General features: G+C 52.6%; 2 protein-coding genes across 2 annotated transcripts in view; one reads left to right on the forward strand and one right to left on the reverse strand.

The window, feature by feature from the left end:
- Positions 1 to 10,875: 10,875 nt before the first annotated feature.
- LOC310645398 (C2 calcium-dependent domain-containing protein 4C-like) lies at positions 10,876 to 12,739 on the reverse strand. Its single transcript, XM_083371088.1, has 2 exons — positions 12,609 to 12,739; positions 10,876 to 12,257 (listed from the first exon to the last, which is right to left on the reverse strand). Exon 2 carries the CDS (start codon positions 12,232 to 12,234, stop codon positions 10,972 to 10,974), a length of 1,263 nt encoding a protein of 420 aa, XP_083227214.1. The 5' UTR covers positions 12,235 to 12,257; positions 12,609 to 12,739; the 3' UTR covers positions 10,876 to 10,971.
- Positions 12,740 to 18,614: 5,875 nt separating this feature from the next.
- TLN2 (talin 2) overlaps positions 18,615 to 23,758 on the forward strand; it is a 61,957-nt gene continuing 56,813 nt past the window's right edge. The window contains exon 1 of the mRNA XM_083371066.1: positions 18,615 to 18,726. The gene's annotated coding sequence lies outside the window, so the exon portion shown is untranslated. The remainder of the gene's footprint in view (positions 18,727 to 23,758) is intronic.

Consider the following 23,758-nt stretch of genomic DNA (forward strand, 5'->3'; position numbering starts at 1 on the left):
ATCACGGATGAAAGCTGCACAGCCAAACACCCGGATGGTCCATTTGAAGCTGATTAAACCAGGAAAAATTGCCTCTGATTGCCTCTTCCCACCTGTAAAATGGCTAAGGGGCTTTTTATCTCAGGCTAATGCAGCTATCTTTGCAACACCAAGACAAATAAATTGTGGGTTCAAAAGCAGGGCAGTGTGGGAAATGAGCTTCCCTGCTAGAAAGACAAGCTTGTCAACAAATCTTTCAATTAATTGGCTAATTAAAACAGGGTTAAGTGTCACTAAATGATTATCATTTGGTGTCAATGTTGAACTAGGTAGATTAGGCCTGGTTCACATAATGTACTCGTAAGGTGATTTTTTTTCCTGAAATGAACTTTGACACAGTGGTTTATAAACTGTAAAGATATAGTTTGTGTCTTTATTTTCTTTAATATATTTTTATATCAACTTTCAACGTTAACAACTTTTCAAAATGGTATACATTAAATGCAATTCAAGCAAAAAAAATCTGTACTATGCAAATCCAGCCAATCGTGTTTATTAAATAATCTAGGTTAGCAAGACATGTCTCAGCAAGATGTGTGAATCCTATTGGAATTATGCTCTGTCCAGGACTACAGTTACAATAAATTAGCAAACGCCCTCCCCAAAGTAAGCATTAATTGATTGTGAATATTGCTAAAACCACCTAGTTTTGACAGATTTTGGCGAGTGTTGTAGGTATTAAACTTTGATTAGTTTAACTGTTTTTTAACCTGTTTTTAACTTCCATTATCTTGATTCACATATTATACTAACGTATAAATCTCATGATAGCTTAGCACTCCAGATCATAGATTCCCTAAACTCAAATTCCATAATTAATTTTTTGAACCACAACAAATTTTAAGGGTGGAAGTCCTGAATATGAATTTCCCACTGCTCCTTTGAGGTTCTCTTGACAACCAGTAGAAAAAGCGATGCTCTTTTCTTTGCCAACATTTCCTAGGACAGCGGTGTCTTGAGTGTGGGCGAGGACTGTGCAAATTCTAAACAAACTTGGAACACAGAGTTCAGTTCAGATACAATTTGCTTTGGTGTATGAAAAATAGTGGCCATACCGCTGAGTTTGTCTCCCTTTCAAATCACGTTATTTCCTCTTATGCCCACGTCACCCTTTTTCATATCCGACTGAACGCCGACACTGATCCTGGCCTTCTATTTAGACAGCAAGGGTTGCTAAGGGGTTGCATTGAATCAATATTTGACAATGGGAGCCTGGATGAAGCAGGAAATATTTCTGGCTTGCTCTCATTCAGAAGAGCTGTACAGCTTTCTCCTTGTCTCCTTCCTGCACCCGACAGGGCTCCCTTCATTCGGGACCGTCAGAACCAAAATGCAGTGAAATTATCCTAAATATTTCTTTGATCATTTAGATTTTATAGGAAATAAAGCTGAATTTGGATAGCCAAATCATAACTTAGCGTAGTGTAGGACCAGGCCATGTTCGGTGTTTGAGTCCCTGGCTCTGATAGTTGGTGAGGAATAGCGGATTTACAGTAGCTGAATCTGGCTGAGATTTTTAACCTTTTCTACTTTCCTTGCTTAACGTAACATGGGGTTTCTGCTCTGTTGTATATCATTCCCTCATCTCTTATGGTGACCCTAAGTTCTTCCCCGAATGCCTTTCTGAACACTTAGGGAGGCAGAGTTTGTTCCCCGTTGTTCCTCATTTCTCTCCCGCGTGTCTGTCTTTGTTGTGCGTGCAGTTGAACTACAAAATCTGCAGGAACCAGCTGGCCTCAACAGCCGAGCGAGCCGGGCTGGCAAGAAGTCCCAGGACCACGGACAGCTCCTGCCGCTCTGTGGCTTCTTCCGCTTGGAAGCCTCTTAAAGGAGCAGATCCTGGCTCTGAGCATCCCTGGGAAGCCTCTCACTTCCTATCCCATAATAGACCAAAGGATTCTGGCTGCCTGAGTCAAGATGCTGAACGTATGGCATGAACCCCTAAAGTAGCTGGTGTGGACCTGGCCTAGCACAAAGCCTGAACTCTGCCATTGTGGCTTGTGGGCAAAGCGGAATTAAAAGCAAATCAGTTCCCAAATGAGAGTGCAGGTTGACCTGGAGGATTCTGGATCACCAAGTAGAATTCAAGCAATTCAGCTAAATATTCAAATGGATGGATTAATTTAATTTAATTTAATTTAATTTAATAATATTTATATACCGCCCTTCTCCCTGAGGACTCAGGGCGGTTCACAGGGCAGAATAAAATACTAAAATACAAACGTTAAAACAAGATTAAATAATTGCCCATAATAATTGCCCATAATCCCAAGTTTGGGATTAACACCATAATAAAATATCATTTGAGCCTATAAGGAAATACCAGCGTGATCCTCTCATATTCAGGAAGTGGTTTGCAGAAAGTAATCAAGGATATTTACCAAAGATTGGATAAAGTGTGAATGAAATTGTGTTAAACTTGATTCTTAAAGGCAAACAGCAGACTAGAGACAAACGAGCAACTAGCAACGGCTTTTAATTATGGATCAAACCTCTCTAACTAGACGCCCTTCAGATCTGTTGGAGACTCATAATCTCAGCCAGGAGATCAGGTTTAGAAAAGCGGGTGGAGGTGGAGGTGCAGAGCAAGAGCAAAACAGAAGAGAAGCTAAAAGAAGAGAACGGGATGTAAATGCACACCACTTTGTTAGCCTTTTTGTATTTTTATAGCTATTGAAGAACCTGGAATGAGCCAGCCTTCTTTTGGAAAATGCAAGGAGGGAGCCAACCCAGTGTTTATTTACAAATCCTATTGATTGGGGTCATCAAAGAGCCATGTTTCCCAAGATCAATGGTATTCATCTCTGCTGGCTTGGTAGGTTGGCATTGATAAATTAATAGGCTGGCAGACATAGAGTCTACAGAGGAACTGTAAACATTAGGTCAGATATTGAGAATACAAATGGTTGCAATAATGTACCCCTTGTTACACCTACAATCAAAGTCACGATAATGAAGGGGTCATGTATTTAGCCATTCCTATCAGATCCTCCAGTCCTCAGCAACTCATTTTCTCCTACATGACCTCTATTATTTGACCATAGCTGACTTAATGTCCAGCCTGGCAGTTATGAGCGCCAATTCTCACCACCGTTAAACTGTTGCTTATTTCTCAGAACGTGGTGCCTGCATTTGTTTTCTGGTCTCTTGGCAGTATGCTCCCTGGCTCCAAAGTTTGTGCTGAGCCAACAGAGTTGTACTAAGATGTGTCTGGTTCCACCTCGTGCTGAACCTTGATTTTTGCTTAGCCAGGTTCTCTTTAAAACCGTGCATGAGATTTGTCCAATATGTTAAATCATAAATTGTGGATACCAGGTTCCCAGGATGCAGTAAATTATAGTTTATTGCCTACAGATCCAAATTGCTGAATTTTTTGATATATCAAGAGAATAGGTTAAAACTAAACAACCCTGGAACCCAGATAACGTACCCTGGCTAAAATATGGAGAAGAAAGAGAAGTTTATCAAGAGAGAAGCCAGAGCATTCACATCAGGCTCTCTGCACACCCACTCCAATGCACAGGGGCATTGTAGACCATGGCCAGCTATTGCCCTGAGGTTGCAGATGGAGATCCACAGCGACAGGCTGAGCGCTTGGATCGTGCAAAGCATCACCCCCCCCGGCTGCTCCCAAGGCTGGAGTTGCTTCTTTCTAGCCCCCTCCCCTGGCACAGAGGCATGTGAGCTGTTAGAGCAGCTGGAGAGAGACAGGAATTGTTTCACAATTGGAACTTATCAGATGAAGCAAAGCAGTTTTTTCCCCAAAGGGAAGAACAGGCTCAGGTCTGGTTTATTACAGGCAGAAGTGGGTCAGTTGGATAGCCACATGCTTTTTCCAGGAAATCTGCTCTTTTGGAAGGCGGGGGCGGGGGGGGGCGCTTATTTCAAAGTATTCTCCTGACTAGGAAAGCCTTACTGGGGTGGTCTTGTTGGGCAAGAATACTCAAATATTTAACAGATTTCTCTGTCTTAGGAAAGAAATATGCTCTAGGGCTCCAGTCTTCAGTGTGTGAGTTAACCTTCTTTTGTTTAACCTTGGAGAAGAGAAAGGTTGTGCCTGGGCACTTGTCCCCACCAGTGATCAACTCTGGTGTTTGCATTGCAGTGTTTAATCCTGAGAATATTTTCCATTCAGGAGTTCATGAGCCAACTTGAATGGCTGACAAGAACAATCTTTTTGTGACTCGCTGACCCTGGTGGCATAAGAGGTCCTAGAAACATTACGGGCTGCCACACGTGAGGAAGGCCTGGCCATCTGCATCCCTCCCATTGTTGGACAACAAGCAATGATTTAACTTAAAAGACTTACAAGATAAAGTACTATAGTGCAAATATTAACCGGTGTTTTCAAAGGATCTTAATATTTCTACATGAACTGGAGTCTCCGTAGAGTAGCTGATAACCGTACCATTCAAAGCACCCTTTAATCAAGTGTCAAGTACTTAAACAAAAACCTCAAGCATGTGCTGAGCGATAGACCGTGTGAAGGTGATGTTTGTTTACAGCAAGAACATTTAGTGGAAATATAAATAAGGAGGGTTAGCTGGAGTCTTGGTGTGCTCAGCGTTCCATTATTAGGTTGGTCCCTTGTCAACAATGGCCCTGGCCGCCGCCAGGCAGACTTCCCTCCTGCAGAGGGTTAAGTTTGGCTAAAGGGTTAAAACAGTCTTGAATGACTGTTGGGCCTCTATAGGCAGCCGTGGGAGACGAAGCCAAGAGAGCCAAACGGGTCTTTGGTCCGGGTTGAAGAGTAAAGCACAAGAAGCCTATCAGGCTCAGGAAGGATGCAAGTGCCTAAGAAGCCCTTGGATGCCCCTTAGACAAGCGTCCTCACCACGTCTTCCAACCCGGGTGTCTACAGGCCACTTCACGATTAACTGAGGTGGTCTGCAAATCGTGACCATCTTCTGAGGAACTTCTTTTATGGCTTTTCCATGTGTGCAGTTATGGTGCTTATGTACGTCAAATCGGGGACAACCTGGAGAAAGGATCAGTGAGACTGTGATTGCTAACTGGGCATGTCTGCCCAGCAGACGCTCCTCAGAGGCGCCGCTGGCTGGGATTTGTAGGGTCTGACGGGTCTGGAGGGCAGCAGCTGCGGAAGGTGCTGTAGGCAGTGGAAACTGAGTATGCCAACCCAACATTTCTGACTTCATCTGCTTCGGATGAACCTGTGAACTCGGCGTTGTAACATCTCCCTGCCAAACTCAGTTAAGCAGTCAGCAGGTCCCAGAGGCCAGAGTAATTAAATTTCTGCAAGGGATACGTGCGGGATTAGCATAAGCCAGTGCAGCCATTTTGACTATTCACATGAACACAGCCCCCGTCTTATCTCAGTGTTCCGCCTGCCAGGCTCTCGGCTACAGCAGCCAGCAGTGCCTGGCATAATTATATTAAGTGGAAACACAAAGAATCGAGCTAGATTAGGCATCACTTGAATAGTTCACATGCAGATCTCTTGGGCAACCTAGGAGGAGGGTTTTTTTTCCACTCGGATCTTATCGGCCAGGCTTTGCATTTATTTAATATATCTGTGTTATGAGTTTATTATTGAGAAATGCAAATGTTCACTTCTGGAAAGAGCGTCTTTGTTTACCTCCCCCGCCTTCCTGAAATTTAATGAGGATCAGAGGGTTGAAAAAGTCACAGGGACTTTCCCGGGAAATGTGGGCCAATGGGAACGATGGTTTCCAGGAAGCTCTTCTGACGGGGGGGGGGGCGCGTCGATGGCAAGAAAAAGGGGGACAAACCAATGTTGCTTGGAAAAAGAAGTGTCCTCTTTCGAATGTCTGAAAGAATGCCCCTCCTCCCCTCTGGGTCTTCCCTCTGCCAGGAAGAACAGGCAGAGAGCAAGAGATGGCGAAGAACAAGATGCTGCCACCCTCAAAAGCACCATTTCTGACTTCTCCTCTCTTGCTGAATGCTCAGTGCAAGCATGGATGTAAAAGTTGGTGGACTGTTCCCCAACTCACCATGAGGATACCTCTTGCCGTGGTATCTGAGCCGGTACACGAGAGGTTCTGAGCTGGAGTCCGCCTTCTAGGCATGGGCCCGGAGCTATTTCCAGATTTGCTAGGGGAGAATCATTTTCAGTGTGCCAGAAAGGGAACACCTATGGAACGCCTTGAGAACAGCTCTACTTAATTCCATTACAACTAAGTCCGATTCTTCAGAGTGTGGGCCCTGCTACCTCAACCGCTGGACAGCAGCTGAGCCCATTCCAGACAAGAGTCTCATGGGCGTTTCTCAAACCAGATGTGCTAAGCGCTCTGAGCGGTTGGAGCGCAGCTTTCTTCACTCTTTTGTAAATGACCCTTGGATGAGCAGGAGAGAGAGAGAGAGAGAGTGCTGCCCATTTTCCAAGGAACGGAAGGATGTGCCAACGTGTTGTGGGGTTTTGCAAACCACTTTCTTCTGCCGAGGGACTGAGAAAGCCAGACTCCAGGGTGACATCCCAAGCAAATCTGAGTCTTGATTCCAAAAGGCTACTGCTAAGCTTGTAAGCCGCCCTGAGTCTTCGGAAAAGGGCGGGATATAAATGGAATTAAAATAAAAAAAAAGAAATTGCCAGCCCTGGAAGACTTCCTTGTCCCAGTTCCTATCGAGCTGGCCGGGGGGTGGGGGGGAGGGAGAGAGAAGATGGGAAAGGACTTTCCCTTTCATCATTTGGGGATACTTTCCCCATTTTGCAGCCGTCATTCTGCCTGGCATTTTCCTAAATCATATTTTCAGGATGGGCCGGAAGAGGCCCTGATTAAAGTTGACCATTCTCCAGTTTGTCTCGCTCGTGCAGCTGGGCCTGCTTAATGTCTGCAGCTTCTCGATTTGACTTGCCAAAATCCTACTCCATCACTCATTTCCCAGAGAGAGTCTTATTCACACCCTTCAGCTGCATGTCCGTTCATTCAGAGGAGCAGAGGACAAGCTACAGGAAATGGCGTTACACCTTCACAGCCAAGGAGGGAGCTGGAACATTTTGTCCACCGTAGACCGGGCAGGCAGGACTGCTAGGCTGCCAAGGGACAGCATCTGTATCATCTATTTTTTGTGTATTCTTGCAAAACCATCCAAGTTCTTTCTGGAAAAATGAATTTAAAGGCTACTAAAAGCAGCGCACGTAAAGTTGATCTAAACTTTAGCTTTTCTACAGCACACTAAGCAAAAATCCAGCATTTAGAGCATGCGTGGACCTGCTGGGTGATGCTTTGTGCTTTCAGAATCTCTTGACTGTTGCTCTGAGGTGTGAGTGTCCCTGAGGAGCTCCGGGCCAAGTCAGTGTGCAGTGGGGCAGGCGTTCGTTGAGGGGAGGGCAACTCCTCTGACTCTGGGTCACAACCGAGTTGGCAAGAATACAGCCGTGGTTGCTTTCTCTCAGGAGTGATTGATTGACAGACTGATTATCCTCCCCTAACTGGCCTTCTGCCCTGAGTTGCTGGTCCTCCATCCTTGGTCCAGCTCTGGTTAGCTTTCTGAGTTCACCTCAATGCTAAAAAAAGCCATTATTTTCTCTCCCTTATCCCCTTATCTCCACTCCCCGGGTGGAGAAGGCAGGCATGGCAGCGCATCCCCAGGCTGGGGAAGACGGGTGAGATCTCCCTTAGGTGTTCAACTGAGGGGGGGAAGGGGGAGGCTGACTCGTGCACCTGCTGTGTGCACACGCAATCGGCAAACGTATTCCCACACTTTTTCCAGTGGGATCACAGCCAGGAAAATGTCCAGTGGCAAATATGCCCCTTCCTTATGCCGACCGTTTGCTCTGCTCAGACTTCCTGCTGGTGCAACAGCATGCAGAAGTAGATCGTTCGTGGATTGCCCTGATACTGCTGCCACCCCGTCCTCTTTCTGCTTGTCTCCAATAGATGCTAGTCTCATCTGAAACCAGTTTGCATCTTCCGATGCAACTAGAAGAACGAGCTCTGCAGGAGCAGAAGTAGGCAAACCTCAGGAGCCCTTGGAGGCCGATTCGCACTGGAAAGCCATCTTCTCCAACACCTCAGAACAGAGTCCCTTGAGGGAAACTGACTTTTAAGGCTGTCTTTAAAGCACCGGTAAGGAGGGAGCAGAAAAGAGACGCTGTCGGCCATCAGAGAAAGGGCTGGTTTCTAGAGCCCATGCGGCTTTGCTGTTTCTGAGGATCAATCGGAAGCTCTTGTACATTGAAGACTTGGGCAAGCCTGTTTGGTAGCTGCTCTCGTGCCTCGAGACCGATTAAGGGAAAACTGGATGAATATCATGAATCATTCTCAGTCCAATAAAAGTTGAGGAGAGATTTATGCCAGCCACCTGCTGCAAGCTTTCCTGTTGTCAGCAAAAGGGCCAAATCTTTACCAGGTTACAGAAGGTCACCGAAAGTTAAGAAAGTCCGCAACCCAATGTAAACTGGTTTGAAAATGATTTGGTAGCTGAAATTCCTGGAACCCATCCACTTCCTCTCAATTAATGTTCCTACTGGGAATCGTGTGAGAATTTTCCTTGGAAAGAATCACTTCTTCTTGAAGCAGTGGCCAAAACAGTCTGAGCTTAGAAAGGAGGCAGGGAAGCGTTACGAAGAAGGGGCTGAAGGCTGAAGCGGGCCTGAATCTCGGAGGTGATGAACGGGAGGAGTCCTCGCCTCCCTGGGCCTCTTGGACCAGCCTTTCCTACTGGAGTCAGGATCCTGGACACCTGAAAGGAAGCCAGTCTGGGAAGGCTGTTCCCGGGAGGCTCCTGGGCCCAGCGGGACTCCCATCCCCTTGACCTTCCTCACGGAGAGAGGAGATGCTGGTCGCGTGCGTCGGTGACCACGTCTGCCCTGCGTGGGGCTGAGGCTTTGGCATGGCCTGACCCTTCTTCTTCTTCTTCCCAGGCAGGAGTTATCTTGGCTCCAACTCTCTCTCTCTCTCTCACACACACACACACACACAAACTACACACACACACAAACTACACACTACACACACATTCACTTTTCCTCTGCTAGGTTGTCATTAGTAGCCTGGCAACCGCTTGCCTGGGCTTTCTTACACTGGAGTCTTTGTTTGTCAAGCTGCCCTTTTCCAGAGTTTTTCTAGGAAAGGTTGCAAGAACCCAGATAAATAAAGACCGGGGTGGGGGGAGCGTGTAAATCGGCCACACAGCACATCCTCAGGAATTGAAAGGACCTGAGCACCGTTTCCTTCGAGATCGTCTATGCTTCATGGTTGCCAGTTCAGAGCACTGTGGAGTCGAACAGCTGAACTGGACCAAAGCCTTTTCCATCCCGCAGCCGCTGGGACCCCCTGAGCAGGACTTGGCCCCTTCCCCACAACCAGTTTCTGATTGACATCTTGGGCCTGGCTCATGCCATTCATCCCTTCTGGAGCCTGCCAGAGCCTCGCCTTTCCAGCCTCAACTTTGGGTCTGCTCATCTGCACACCTGTGTGCTGTTTATCAGTAGAACAGCCACCAAGTTATTCTGTCCATTCTACCTTTTCTGATCCACACGTAGCTCCCCCTACAATGGACCCCCCAGAGCTACGAAGAGCTGCCTCAATGGAATCAGCGCCACAGGGCTGATGTTCTCAGACCCAAGACCCGTCCAGGACCACTTGCATGGTGCCGAAAACAACCTGGCCCAGGGAAGGAGCCCTCTCGCGTGGCTCCCTTCTCACACCAGTCGACACGAGGCAAAGGAGCTGGAGCTGGGAATTTCAGCTGATCGTCATCCATTCATCTCAGCACTTTCATAGCTAATGTTTTCAGTGTGATGGGGAGATCTGTTGCCCCCCATAAAGCAGCTGCTTTGGGCTCACGCCAAGCCGTTGAGTGCCTGTTACTTTCTCCAAGAAGTGTGGGGAGAAGGGGACTCCCCACCACGTGAACTCAGCAACACCATCTCTTTGCCTATCTTTGCCCAGCCCAGGGTAGCTTCTCTGGGAGTCAAACAGGCAGCGGAAGCTTGGATTGGCTGCAGCTTTTGTGCTCATCCTGGGGAGGCTTCAGAAGGCCTCGGGCTTCGTTTTGGGGGGTGCCTTGCAGAAGAACAACGATCCCGTGCCTGCGAGGTATGCCAACTCTACCCGGGTGTCCAAGGAGCTTCCCTGGGATCAGCGGCTGCCTTGTAGGGGGAAGAGTGATGTGTGGAAAGGAACTGTCTCTGTCTGCTTGGAAAACCCAGGCTGACTTTTTCTTAAAGCTTTGGCCAAGTGCCTCAGGAAGTCCGGTTTTCTTTGCTGAGAAGGGCGGAAGCACGGCTGGGTCCCCCAGGGAGGAATGAGAATATCCAGAAGACAGATTTATGCCCCCTCCCTGTCCACCTCAGGAAGGCGGAGGTCTCTTGGCTGATGGATTACTTCCACCGCTCAGCTTCACTTGCTACTTGAGGCCACAAATGAAGGACACTGCTTTCCCAGCTGTGGCCTTCTGCTGGCTGGCTGGCTGCCCTTCAGAGACCCACCTAAGATGGGATGAGGCTTGGTGAACCACCCCAGGCTCTTCCCTTCTGCTCCGTCAACACCCCGAGTCTCCCCTTTTTTCTAGCCTCTGGTGCCTGTGGAATTGGCCCTTTAATTATAAATACCTCCTCATTATTCCTGATTTTTAGCTCTCCTGCTGTGGTGATGAAGAGGCTCGAAGGGGCAACAGTCTGCCAAGAGCGCACTTCACCACCTTGCGCAGATATGCCCAAACCTCCCACTTTAGTGCTAAGTAAACATTTTTGAGTTCTCATTTTGGGCAGAGTTTGGATTAGCTTCAGTCCTGGATGTGCAACTCTGGAATCGGCCAAATCGACCTTGTTAGAGGGGCCGATTCAAGTTGAACTCCAGGCCTGGAATCCAAAAGCATTCTTCTCTGTGATTTAAGAGCCAGAGACAGGTGTGCATATTTAAATAAAATTCCACTTTATTTAAAAAATAATAATTACAAACAGAGAATAAATAAATAAATAGATCTGTGGGGGAGGCCGCGAGTTTCTCAGGCGGCTAAAATCTCCATCAAAGGCACTTCGCTCTCCCCCAGAACCAGGTCCCTTTTCATGTTCCCCCCTTTGTTCAAGGCCTTCATGCGGACGGAGAGCTGGCGCAGGTGGTCCTCGGACACCCCGAGGAAGAAGAAGTCCTCGTTGAAGATGGGGTTGCGGCTCTGCTTGATGACGGTGCTGCGCTGCTTCTGGATCTTGCCCGGCAGGAGCGAAAAGCTGATGCAGCAGTTGATGCTCTTGGGCTCCAGGGGGGCCGCCCGGTAGAGGCCCTCCACGCTGATCAGGCGGATGCGGAGGCGCTGGTTGGCGGGGCAGTGCTGGGAGGAGAGGCGCAGCAGCCCCCCCTTGTCCATTGCCACGGTGGCTTCCCTGCCCAGCCGCTCCGGGCCGCAGGGATACTCCAGGGGGAAGACAGGCGGGGGGAGGAGGCCGGGGGGCAGGGGGCTCTCCGAAGAGCGCCGGGGAGACCCGGGGCTGCTGTCCGTGGAACTGCCCTCATCCATCGACAGGGAGCCGGCCCGCATGGTGCCGGACAGCCTCCGGGCCCTCCAGTATTGGCCCGGCAGCCGCTCCTGGCTCCGGGCTTTGAGGAGGCAGCCGGGCCGGGCGGGGGACCTGCCCAGCAGGGGGGAGCCGAAGGGCGAGGACTCGCTGGAGGAGGCCGTGTCGCTGTCCCAGGCCCCTTGCCTGCTGAAGAGGTGTCGGCGGCGGACGGCCACCGGGCTGGAGGCCGGCTCCCTGCCGGCATAGCTGCTGGCCCGTGACCGGGGCAAGACCAGGGAGCTGCCCGAGACCTCGCTGTGGAAGATGGACTCTTTCCTCCGGGTGTGGGGGCTCTCCAGCAGCACGCAGAAGCCGTAGGAGGTCTGGGCCTTGGGCACGTGGGGCAGAGAGAGGGCGGCCTGCGACTGGGGGTCCGAGTTGGTGCCGCCCTGCTCCAGGTCCAGGTCCTCCTCCGCGCTTTCAACCTGGATCAGGTGGGGCGGGAAGGGGCCAAAGCCGGGCGAGGCCGCCTCCTGCAAGCCCGGCTCAGTCAGGCTGCGGCGGGGCTGGAAGGCAGGGCCGGGGCTCTTGGCCGGTGGCGGGCTGCTCAGCCGCGGAGGGATGCAGAACTCCGGGATGCGGTCCGGGGTTAAGATGTTGGGGAAGGCGGTGGCCGCCGCCGCCTGGCCCTTCTCGGAGGGCAGCGCCAGGAAGAAGGGGCCCAGCAGCCCGGCTTCTCCGGGGGACGCCCGCATCTTCTCCAGGAACCACATCGGGGCGCAGAAACGCCGCCTGCCTGCGGGAGAAGGAGGCGGAGGTTCAGACGGGACGGCCGGAGAGCTCTCGCCTAGAAAGCCCGTCCGTTGTGGGGGAGACCTCGGAACTGGCTGGGATTGCACGGATCCCCTCGATTCCCGTCTGGCGACCCCACCGCCTCGGGGTCCCTCCCGAGCCCCTAAGCCTCGCCCGGGGACCGCGACTCTCCGAGTCCGCCGCCAGGATAGGGAGGCTGCTGCGGGCCCCCAGGCCAGGCGGGTGCGCGCGTGCGTGTAGAACCAGCCTGCTCTTGTCAGGCTTCCGATGGGAGAAGACCCCCCCGTGCAATCCATAGGGCCCGGGCACAGCAGGGGAGACCAGAGGCGCCTACCTGGCGCAGCTGCGCAGGCTCGCTCGCTCGCTCGCCGGGACGCCGCCGCTTCCCAAGTCCCGGAGTGGCTCCCTCTGAACTGCCGGCGACTCTGCTGTGGCCGCCCTCGCCGCGGGCTCGCCCTTTTATGGCCCGGCCCGCCGCCGGGACTCCAATCACAGGCTGGGACGGAACGGGGGCGTCTTCCACTGGCTCGGGAGCGCGCAGTCTGCGGGGCGGCCGCCGGAGCGCGCTCCCGGCTGCGAGTCGGCTTCTCTGGGCGGCTGAGGGGGCGGGGGTGAAGTCGGCGCTCGCGGATCCTGCCGCGATGCGAGAAATCCCATTTGGGGGAAGCTCTCCAAGTCCAGCTTGGCCCGTTCTCGCCTGCAGAAAATCCGCCGTTGCCAAGAAAGCGTAGCCTGAAGAAGAGAGGTAAGCGTTCAGCGGTGGACCTAAATGGCAAGGAAGGGGTCGGGAACAGTCTGGAACAGGCTGCCTTGGGAAGTAGTGGAGGTTGAGGACGGCTTGGGATTTCGCCAGAGGTTGGACTAAATGCTCTCGCAGGTCCCTCTGACTCCCTCTGCTCTGTCCCCCGGGGTTCAGCTTTGTGGGGGAGAGTCTGAGCCTTCCTTTGGGTGTTTCCCTCTGAGCCAGAAAGAACAAAAGCAGAGACGCCAACAAGGCACAGAGCTCTCTACCTGCCGCCCTGAAGGCAGCCGAGATATCTTCCATCTTCTCTCCTGCAGCTTCTTCCTATTTTTCCCCCACCCAGCCGCCCCAAAAACCCATGCTGTTTTTCCAGCCCTTCCCAGGTTTGAGCCGGGGCCCTTCTCCCTTCCAAGGCTGCCCCTGACTGACTGGTGGCCTGGCTCTAGAAATGGCACCACTAACCACTCAGCTCTTTAAGAAGAGCCGGCCTCTGTTCAATCTGCAGGGTGGGCTACAACACCCTCCTTTCTTACGGGAAGTTGCAGCGTTTTTGTCAGCAGCCTCGTTTCCTGGGCAAGGTGCCCACCGCCTGTGACAGCCACAAGTTCCTCTTTGCCCTTCCCAGGAGCCAGAGAGCCCTCTGGCCCTTTAAACAGGGGTGCCTGGCAGCAGATCCAGATTGGGCCGGGGAAGAAGAGCCGAGCCAGACTCCTTCCGTCTCTTTCAGGTCTGTCAGACTGGCTGGTTTTATTCCCATCTCCTGAGCGCCTTCGGAAGACGGCTGAGAAGTTTGGAAGCAGAGGAGACTTCTTGAAAAAGCCTAAAAAGCAGAGAATTGTGTCCTTTTCTCCTTTGTGGAAAAGACAGCAGTCAAGGACTTGGCAGATCTCGGCTTGGGTTAACAGCTCCACCGGCTGGCAGCTGTAGGAAAAGGCCGTTTAATACAGCCAAAGTCTGTGCAAACACCTTCAAGTGAGACTCGGAGAAGCCACAAACGCATCTTGGCATAACAAATTGTACATATGGAGAAAATTAAACTAATTGAGTGCATTTAGAGCATCTTCTCAGGCAAGCACAACCACAACATCATGAACTACCTGGCATTTGTAAGAGTCCTTCTAAGAACAAAACTCCTGCACATTGTCACCAATATAGAACTCCGCTTACAGAAATTCCTGGTGCAGTTTTGCTCCCTCGCTGAGGAACAGGCAGGCGGAGGACCTCATGAAGCCACGTGGCCCGTTAGGCTGGGTACCCAAGCCATTAGAGACCACTGGAGCTCAGTTTCTGCCCTGTATGAAGCAGGCGGATGCTCTAAGCTGGCAGCAGCACTAACCTCCCCCAGGGATCGCAAGGGATCCACCCATCTTAAAGTGGCCACGGTAGAGGAGCACCGCTCTAGAGGGCCGCTTGGAAGACAACTGGAAATGTCCTGATCTCCCCGTTTGGGTTGCAGAAGCAGAGGAACAGATTGGCAGCATTTGGTCAGTTCTTCCTCTCTTTCGTGTTTTTGGTCTCTCCTCAGCCGAGCTTATTATTTTCAGTCTCGGGAGCCTGGTGATTTGGGAGTCTGAGGATAGCCGCTTGGGAATTTGGGGAGGGAAACTGGAAAAACCAACTGGTGGATGTTTCCAGGAAGCCCATTTCCTGCTTGAGAGGCCAGGGCCGGATCCAGGATCCTTGACCCAAAGGAATCCCAACCAAACAGAGCTTGGAAAGGGACCAAAGTGGAATCAGCAACCCCCATCTTCATGCCTCACGTATTTTGTAATCGGGGTGGCCAGATTCCAGCTGCATTCATTCACAGCACTGGACCGAAAATTGCAGGCATATAAAATTGATTCATCCTCCGTTTCAGTTACAGATATGGGTGAATTTCCACTCTGGAGTCCCGTCCAAGGAGCGTCACGCTTTTAATGACCTCAACAGCCATGGGGAGCAGGTCCTCTCTTAATCTCGGGGCAGGGCTGGTCGTGGAGGAAGTGGTGGGAGCACAAAAGGAGGAACCATCTCCGTGTGGTAGAAAGAAGTTCAGGGAGGATGAGAAGAGCTTTGGACGCCTGGGAGTGCTATGGACAGCCAAGCAGACAAATAAACTGAACATTGAACAAATCAACCCAGAATTTTCTCTCAAGGCACAGAGGACCAGACTCAAATTATCTCAACGCATTGTTTGAAAGATGGAAGGACAGAGAAGGAGAGGTTGGCCAGCAATGAGGTGGACAGACTTGATTACAGTCATCAAGGTGCCCTGTTGGGAGACCTGAAGAACATGTCGGGGACAGGCCCTCCTGGAGAACATCTGTCTACGTGGTCACTAAGAGTCACCATCACCTGGAGTCACTCAGTGTAGAGTTCTGGCTTCTTTGAGAAATCTATAATGCTGGGGAAATGGAAGGAAAGTGGAAAAGGGGATGACCAGCAGTGAGTGGCGGGGCTCAATCCCAGGCGTGGCCTGCGAGGAAGCCACCAAGTTGGCTCCTCCTTAACCTTGCTGTCCTTTGTGTTATTGCTGAAAGGGACACTCTTTCCTTCCTTTGGTCCAGTGGCTGGTGTATACTGAGAGGCAAAAATAAGGCCCATAAAATTCAAAGCCAAGGGGCTGAAGTTGGAGCTGGCAGTTGTGAGTTGCACACCGGATGGCAATTCTAACCAAAGTGTCAGAAGAAGCTGTTTGTGATACTTTCAGATTTTCAAATTTGCAAGCATACACAAATGCCTGCTAAAAACATTCTGCGTGGAATAGACAGACCTACCAGAAAAGAAAGGGAGGGAATCAGACAGGAGCTCGTAGGGAGTGAGGAGAAAACATAAAACGCATCAGTTTCCACTGCTGAGCTATCGGGAGTATTTCCCCATCGCCTTGGAGGAACTGGAGCTGAATGGGGGGGGGGTCTTCCGAAGACACACCCGAGGCTCCGTACCTGAGGTTCAGCCCTTCTCCAGACAAACTAAAAGGCTTTTTGCCCCCTCTGTAAATAAAGTTCGTATTCCAATAAGAAAGGTCTCAAGAATACATCCTTTCTGGGCTTTAGAAAGGGAATTTGTTTTCCCTGAATAATAAATAAAGTATATCAGCCTGTGAAAATGGAATCTTTTCCCCTCCTGCACATAACTATGGGATCAACCAGAAGGTGCAAGGTTTGTGCAAAGAGTGTGCAACGCTGGGGCCTCCTTGGCCATCTTGGAAGCAGATGTTCCAAGTTTATTAAAGTTAGCAATACAACAAGACTAATCATAATGGATTTTGCTGGGGAAAACCAATTAGTTTTTGGCAGCCCTCCCAGACAGGAAATGCACTTTGGGGACTGAGAGACTCTCCTTCACAGCTCCTCTGCAGGATCTCCATGCAGTGTGTGTGTGTGTGTGTGTGTGTGTGTGTGCGCGCGTGTGTCCAGCCCAGGGCAGCCGTGGCCACCATTTGTCTTGCCAAATCTTCAAAGGCACACAGTGGTGTGAATCTCAAGCAAGATCTGCAGAGAATTCAAATAAAACTGCAAGACAAAAGGCGACCGTACAGATGTTGGCAGCTGCACCCCAAAGGAACACCACAAACAGGGTATCCTCAGGTTGGCATTTATCAGCCTTGTTTCCTCTGGAATCAGTTCAAATGCCATGGGAGCAGGGGTGGGCAACCACGGCCCCTTTGCAACCTCTGGATTTCAACTCCACGCTGGCCCAGGAAGTGCAGAGTTGAAGTCTGTGGGTCACAAAGGGCCATAGTTGCCCAGCCCTGCATGAGAAGAAAGATGGAGGATCCTTATGGCTGGCTGGGGAATTCTGGGAGTTGAAGTCCACAGGTCTTCAGGTTGCCACTGTTGGACATCCCTATTCCTGATCACTTGGATCCGAATCACCATTTTGGATCCTGTGCAACACTGGGAAAGTTTGCTTGGATTTTCTGCAGTTGATCTAGTGTTATTGGTAGATATATTACCCGATTACATTTGAGGTAAGTTTTGCAGCAGCTAGAACTACAGCTGGGCCCTTTCTGACTGAAGACATGTGCCAGGGAGGTTCATGACCAGATGAGCAAACGCCTTTTAAGGATCCAAATGCTTTGCGAGTAAAAATTCTTCCTCCTCCAGGCAGCTTCTCTCTCCTTCCATTGCTCTGCTATCTGATTTCCAAAGGCTTCAAGGCAGAGCACTCACCATCTCACCAAGCGATGCCTTAAAACAGATACAAATAACAAGTCTTTTCTGACCACTGGATGCCCCTCAAAAGCCCAGCTGGGAGTCGAAGTGCACACCTTGCCCTGCCTGAAAACCAGGGCTGAAGCCAGGGCTTATGCCTGGCTGAAGTCCACAAGCCATAAAAGGGCCCCGTTTGAAGAGCCCTGGCTTAAGCCGAGAGGCTGAGGAAAGCTGCTGGTTCTGACCAGAGCAGGTAGTTGTTCCACCCCGGCTGTCCGGCTGCTCCATCCTTCCAGACTCCTCCTTCAGGCGGGCTGAGCAGAGAGGGGGAAAGGGGGGGTCGCTAGTGGAAGGAAGGATGGACGGAAGGACAGATGGGGTCACTTCTTCCCTGAGCAGGGCCCCGGCTCCTGTTCCTTTACCTGCCAACAGGGGGCAGCCTTGTCTTACTTTTCAACCCTCTCCATGGAAAAGAACATTCTGGTGAAGGGAATCGCTGCTTTCTCACCCAGCACCCGGGACGCGGCAGAACTTCTGTGTGTCCCGATCTGGGAATACCCTCAGTTTAATATATTACCTGACTTTTCCAAACACCGACTTACTCCAGGACGGTGTAGACTTTTGCCTTCCCGGCTTACTTTTTTGCACCTATTAAACCGGGAGCTAAGTTTCATTCACACGTCCGCAGATACACGGGGCTGCGCTCCCACGCCTGCGTCGGGCTGCAAGGCAGCTCCCGGGCTTGTCTCGTGCCTGGAAATGAGCCGCGTCGATCAGGGTCTCCTGGTCTCCACTAACCGTGGCTAATTATGCTCTGCAGCCCCTGCTCCACCCGCAGGCCTGGGCTCAGCCCACCCCCGCCCAGGAGAGCGGACTAGCGCCTTGACACTCGGGAAGGCAACGCCCCCCCCGCCCTCAAATTGCTTCCAGCTGAGCTTGCCGCGCACCGCCGGTTCTGCGCGCGGACTCGCTGGGGCCGCCCCTCCCCTCGCCTCCGCAGCCCCCGCCTCGCAGCCGGCCGCGGGGAAGGGTTCCCGGGGAGCCGCCGCCTGGACGCACCGCCCGCCGCAGCCGCCGCCGCCGCCGCCGCCCCCCGGTAAGGAGAAGGTCCGAGCGGCCGCTGCCCAGAGTAGCGCCCCCCATCCCGTGTCCCGGCGCCCCAGCCGCCGGGCGCAACGGGGCTGCGTCCCTGCGGCGATTCTCCCCGGGGGTCCGCTGGGCCGCTGGCCGGGCGAGGCCGGGGAACCTTGGCGGAGGCGGGGGCGCGCTCGGGGCCCGGCGTAGGGCGTGGGGGGGGCTCCCGGGGCCGAGCGGACGCGGCAGGGCTGCCCGGGGAACGCGGGCGGGGAGGCAGGTGTGCGGCGGCGGCGGCGGCGGGTCGGGTGGGGAAGCCCGGCTGGCCGGCAGGTTGGGCCCGGGCTGATGACGCGCTTCCTGCTCTCCCTGGGCCGGGGGTCGCCGCCGCCGCGCGGGGGCTGCCAGTGGCGCGCGAGCCGGCCGCGGAGGAGGAGGCGGCGGCGGCGGCGGCGAGGCGAAGAGGAGCGGAGAGGCTCCCGCCCGCTTCGCTCTGCCTGGTAAGGCTGCGGCGAGGCGAGGCGAGGCGGCGGAGCTGCTGGGGCTCCAGCGCGCCGGGCGCCACCTGCCTGGCCCGCCGCCGGCAGCCCCGCGGCCGAGGAGCCCGGGCGGCGCGTTGGGCGAGCGGCGGCCGGCGGGGGTGGTCCGAGGGCCGGGGGGGCTTCTTCTCCGCGGCCGGGGCTGCCGGACGGCGCGCGCTCCCGCTGGGCCGCGCCCCTCGCCGCCCTTCTGGCCCGGCCCGCCCGCTTCCCTCCCGGAGCGCTGCTGGCGGGCTTTCCTCCGGCGGTGTGTCGTGGCCGGACTCTGCCCGCCCTTCGCCCGCGCGTGGGCCAGGCCGGCCCGCTACCCGGGAGCCCCCGGGAAAGGCCTCGTGCCCGGGACCCTCCTGGAGGAGGGCTGCCCGCGCGGGATGGTGAAGCGCTTCCCGACAGCCTGGCGAGGGAGGGCTCTGCCCCCGCCGCCCGAGAGCCGCCCCGGGTGGGCTCGGCGGGCAGCCCGCGCCGTCCTTCATCGCCTGCCCCGCCGGAGGTTTTGGAAAGCTTCGGGGCTGGCGCTGCCCCCCCCCCCCGCTGTTTCTCTCCTGCCCCGACCTCGGCCCTTCGTGAAGAGGTCTGGACTTCGACTTCCAGAAGGCCCAGCCAGCCAGCCTGCATGGAATTCTGGGAATCGAAGTCCAGAGGGTTTGCAGTACAGAGGAGGGTGGGATCTTCTGATTCCCGTGTTGCAGGTGGCAAATAATGCAACCTCCCCCCCCCAAATCGCTTGCTACGGGTGGGTGCCCCAGTGGGAAGGGCTGTACAAGGTAGAGCTAAGCTATCTTTGGGGCAGGGGGGGCTGAATAGGCCCTCCCCTGCACTGTGCCTCTGCTGCGTGGCTTGGCAATATCTCTTGGTGCAATGATGGGCCTTTGACAGACGCCTTATTTAAAAGTTCACCGTGTTGAATACGTATCGGGACGAGCCCTTGATTGGCAAGGGATTGGGCACATCTGCCGTTCCTCTGGTGGAAACCTGGGGCTGTGCCCGATGCCAACTGACCGGCTGAGTGGTTGGCAGATGGCAGCTGTTCTGCACCTGACTGGCCCGTGTGGCCGCTCAGATTTGGGTTAGCCTTGGGTAGAGGAAGCCGTTTTGTTAGCCTGGATTTGCTCTTCGTGCGCTCCGCCGCGTGCCTGGCTTCGTTATTCTGGACAAAGAGAGCAAGCGGCCTTGGCACCAGGAGGATCAGCCAAAGCACCCGACTGTGTGTTCTTTTTTGCACACGCAGGCAGGGATGTTTCTCTGCATATCTTGAATTCTTCAGGTTCGTTAAGGGGATTCAAAAGAGGGATATTGCTAGATTAATGGAGTTTGAGTTGATGTAGGGATTTTAATTGTGTGATTAATCCAAGTCGATTATCTGGTAAAGATGGAGCAGGTGGTCCTTGAAGAGATTTTCCTCCCCTCCTGTCTGCCTCCTAAGAGGACCAACTAAGGGTCCCCAAAGGGTCAAACCCTGGAGGAGACGGTTCTTGATAGCTCAGCCTCCCCATGTGCCCTCCTGCATTCCAGAAGATTGACCGGGGGTGGGGGGGCAGCTATGGCTTCAAGGGAGGCATCCTTTGGGGGGGTGTTTGTCCTTGCCTGCCTACCTTGCTTGGGGTCTTTTGGGTGTCTGGGGGGGGCAGCCAGCTGTGCAAGGCTTGGCAGCTGCCAGTCACTTTCCATGTCCTGGATTTCTGGATTGATGCTGCTATTTAATCATCCCTGGGGAATATCGGTTCACATCTTGTTAAACTGTGTCTTGATTTAATTGGCTTGGTCCTCGCAGCACGATAAGCCATGTTGATGTCTTACTAGACTTGGATTTGCCCAGGGCATCATGCCCCAAACCACGTGATGGTTTAGTGGGCAGGCTTTGCATCTGTTTCCCAAGGTCTCTGGCTGAGGAACGCCTGCTTCTTCTGGCTGGATCTGGACTTTCTGTCCCCAAAGAAAGAGAAATTAACTTAATATGTGTAAGAGCTTCCAAAATTCTCAGCCCATTTTTCTCTGGGAGACACACTTGGGCTGCTTCACACAATGTCCCAAATATTTTCCACGTGGAGTGATTTGAGCTTCGTATGCAGTTCAAGCCCAGCGTTTTTCTCCTGTGAACTGTGACTGATGGGCCAGTGAATCCAGTGCATGCACATATTTCTCTTTTGAGCAGCATTTCCCATGCCTGTAAAAGCTCGGGAGAAGGATTTTAATGTGTTGGGTGCACGTTGCCCAGCCTTGCAGCCCAAAGCAGCTGAGTGAGGCTGCTTTCATTTCTCTTGCGCAGGAAGACAGTTTCCCTCCTAATCAAATAATGCCTGATAATTAAGTGGAGGCTTTGAGCCAGTGCCTGAACATGCATCTGAGTGCAGGAAGAAGATGAGCCGAAAGGCTGGCTGGATGGCAGGGTGAATCAAGCACGGGCATCCTTCTTGGGGAGTGGCAGGGACGGGGGAAGGACAGGGCTGGTGTTCCTGCAGGAATATTTATGGCTTTGAGCAGAGATAGAGTTGGACATTTCCGCAGATGGACAGGCATGTTACCCAAAGATAGCCAGTGCGGCCTGTTTGGCACACTGGACTAAGTCGTTCTGGGGTTCGTTTCTGCCAGTTGTGAATTATTCTGCCAACCGGGGATCAAACACAGGGTGTAAAACTGGGCAGTGTTTCTTGTTTCAGTGGCCCTTGCCCATCACTCCTCTCCTAACAGAGTATGCTGGCGTTTCAGGGAAGGCTGGACCAACTTTCTGCCCTGGCACGGGGATTGCGCCCCCAAGCTTCCCTATCCATCCGGGCACAGTTTGGTTGTGGGAATGGAGCTGCGTTGCAACTGGGGGCTTCTAATGAAGGTGCCTCTCCTGGCCAGCATTTGGCAGTTGCAAAGGGGGCCTTGTGGATGTATTTTTATCCCATTTTCACTGCCAGTTGTCAGCCTGCATATCACAGCTATTTTTCACACCAGTGATAAATGACTGAGGGCCCCGATCCCCTTATTAGGCTGGCCTGGGGAGATCTTTTGGCCTGCGGATTTCTTGAACTGCGTGCCCATCATCTCGGTGGTGGCCTGAGGATTCTGGGGCTTGTAATCCAGCACATCTGCAGGAAGGTTAGACTGGGCGAGTGGTTCGTTTCTTGGGCCATTAAATTGCAGCCTTTCCTCGGTGTCTGATTGCATCTGGTTCTTTTTAGGCAGGGGCTGCGGATCCTCGTCCTGATGTGGGTTGTGCAATCCATCTGTGGTGCTTTGGCTTCCCCTCCTCGTGTGTCGGTCTGAGTGGGGTTTTTTTCCTCCAGTAGCCTTTGGGTCTGCCTTTTTTTGGCATAGAAATTATTTTGGTCTCTGGTTGTAACGTGAGATGGATGGTGGCTAACACGGACCAATAGATCACTAAAAGTGGGTTGGAAAACCGGTTCGTTTGTTTTTATCCATTCTCTCCATCCCAGCAATAGAGGGATATCCGCAGGGTATGGGGTGATGGGTCAAGACGTCAGCTTTGATCCCAGCACCACTGCTGCCATCTTGACCTTTTTGACCAAATCGTGGGGAGAAAATATATTGGAAAAGTCTATCAAACATCCTTGAGCAAAACCAGCTTATTTTCTGTCTAGATTAGTTTGTGGAATTGGCAAATCTTTGAGGGGTAGAGGAAGTGCCAGTGAAATCCTCTTGTTATTCCCTCCCCCCATGGCTGATCCCTGAATTGGGGTGACCTCCAGGCGCTTTCCAAAATGCCCTTTAGCTTTAAAAATTACTTGGGGGGGGGACTGTCTGTAGAAGCTCCCCTCCCCTTGTCACCACATTGACCTTGAGCTGCAGCAGGGAAGGCCTCCACATGTGTTGATAAATATTTCCCCTTTAAACTGCTTGAAAAGCAAACAGCTTTTGTTTTTCTAAAGGGGAGACTTAATCCCTACCAACTCCATCCCGCCCCCCACGCTCTTCCCCGTGGCCTGCTAAGGGAACCCCCAGGTTGCAGTCTGCAATCGAGCACCAGCCTCCCGCTTGTAATTTGGTCTCTGCTGTGGAAATTGTGGCCTCTTAATTATGGAGATGGAGATTACGGAGGTTGGATTCTCCCTGGCGTTCAGCTTTGCCTCTTGGGAGCCCATGGAGTGAGAGGATTTGTCCCTGCATAATTGCGCTTTTCATATGTTGTCTGTTTTTGTAAGAATAATTAGCTCCTGAATGGCCTGGTGGGTTGTAATTAGAAGACAAAGCACCTCCACTCCTCTGGGTGGGCAAGCTTTTTTCCCTTTTGGGTCTGCTTGGCACATCCACCTGGGTTCGTTCTGCTGGGCCGGAGAGCAGAGCCTGTGCATGAAGCATGAAGCTGGGGGGCTTGTGGTTCAGGAGTGCAGCGCTGTCCCCCTAGGATTGACTCTGACCTTTGGGGCAGATAAATGCAGAACGCTGCACATGGAGCATAGGCTTCCCTTTTACAAAGTGGGGGGAAGACTCCACTCTTGTATCCTTTAGCCACGTGGACATGCAGGCACCAGGCTGGACCAGGATCTCTTTAGTGCTCTGCTTGTCCTCCCTTATCCAGTTCTGCAGGTGGGACCAGGAGTTATTTTGCCCACCTGCCGGGATTTGGAAGCTGTTGCTTCATATGGAAAAAACACTTTTCCAGAATGTGAAAATCCACCCAGGAGACTGTTGCTCGTTGAGTTGGCATGCCTCCTAAACCAACTCTTCTCTTGAAAGACGTTGAACCGCAAGCTGCCAGGAGCAATTCCACAGAAAGGCTGTGTGGCCCCAGAAAGTTGATTTAAATCAAGGTGGGCTCTAAATGCTGCCTTGTGAAGTGGAGATGATGGGGGGCTTTCGCATTTCAGAGTCCAGATTCCTGGGAGAGTCTTTGCTGGCTCTTCTCTGTCAGCCCAGCTTTAACCCAGTTTATACTAATCCAGCATAGCTACTCCTTAGCTCATGCCCTCCAAGGGTTTGAGACTACACGTCCCAATATCCCCAGCCTGCCTGGCTCATCCTGTGTCATCCAGGACATCTGGAGGCG

Source organism: Vipera ursinii (genome assembly GCF_947247035.1).
Source record: "Vipera ursinii genome assembly, chromosome: 11".
Taxonomy (NCBI): Eukaryota; Metazoa; Chordata; class Lepidosauria; order Squamata; family Viperidae; genus Vipera; species Vipera ursinii.

Coding starts and splice junctions, on each gene's coding strand:
- LOC310645398 (XM_083371088.1), bottom strand. CDS start 12,234: ATGTGGTTCCTGGAGAAGATGCGGGCGTCCCCCGGAGAAGCCGGGCTG.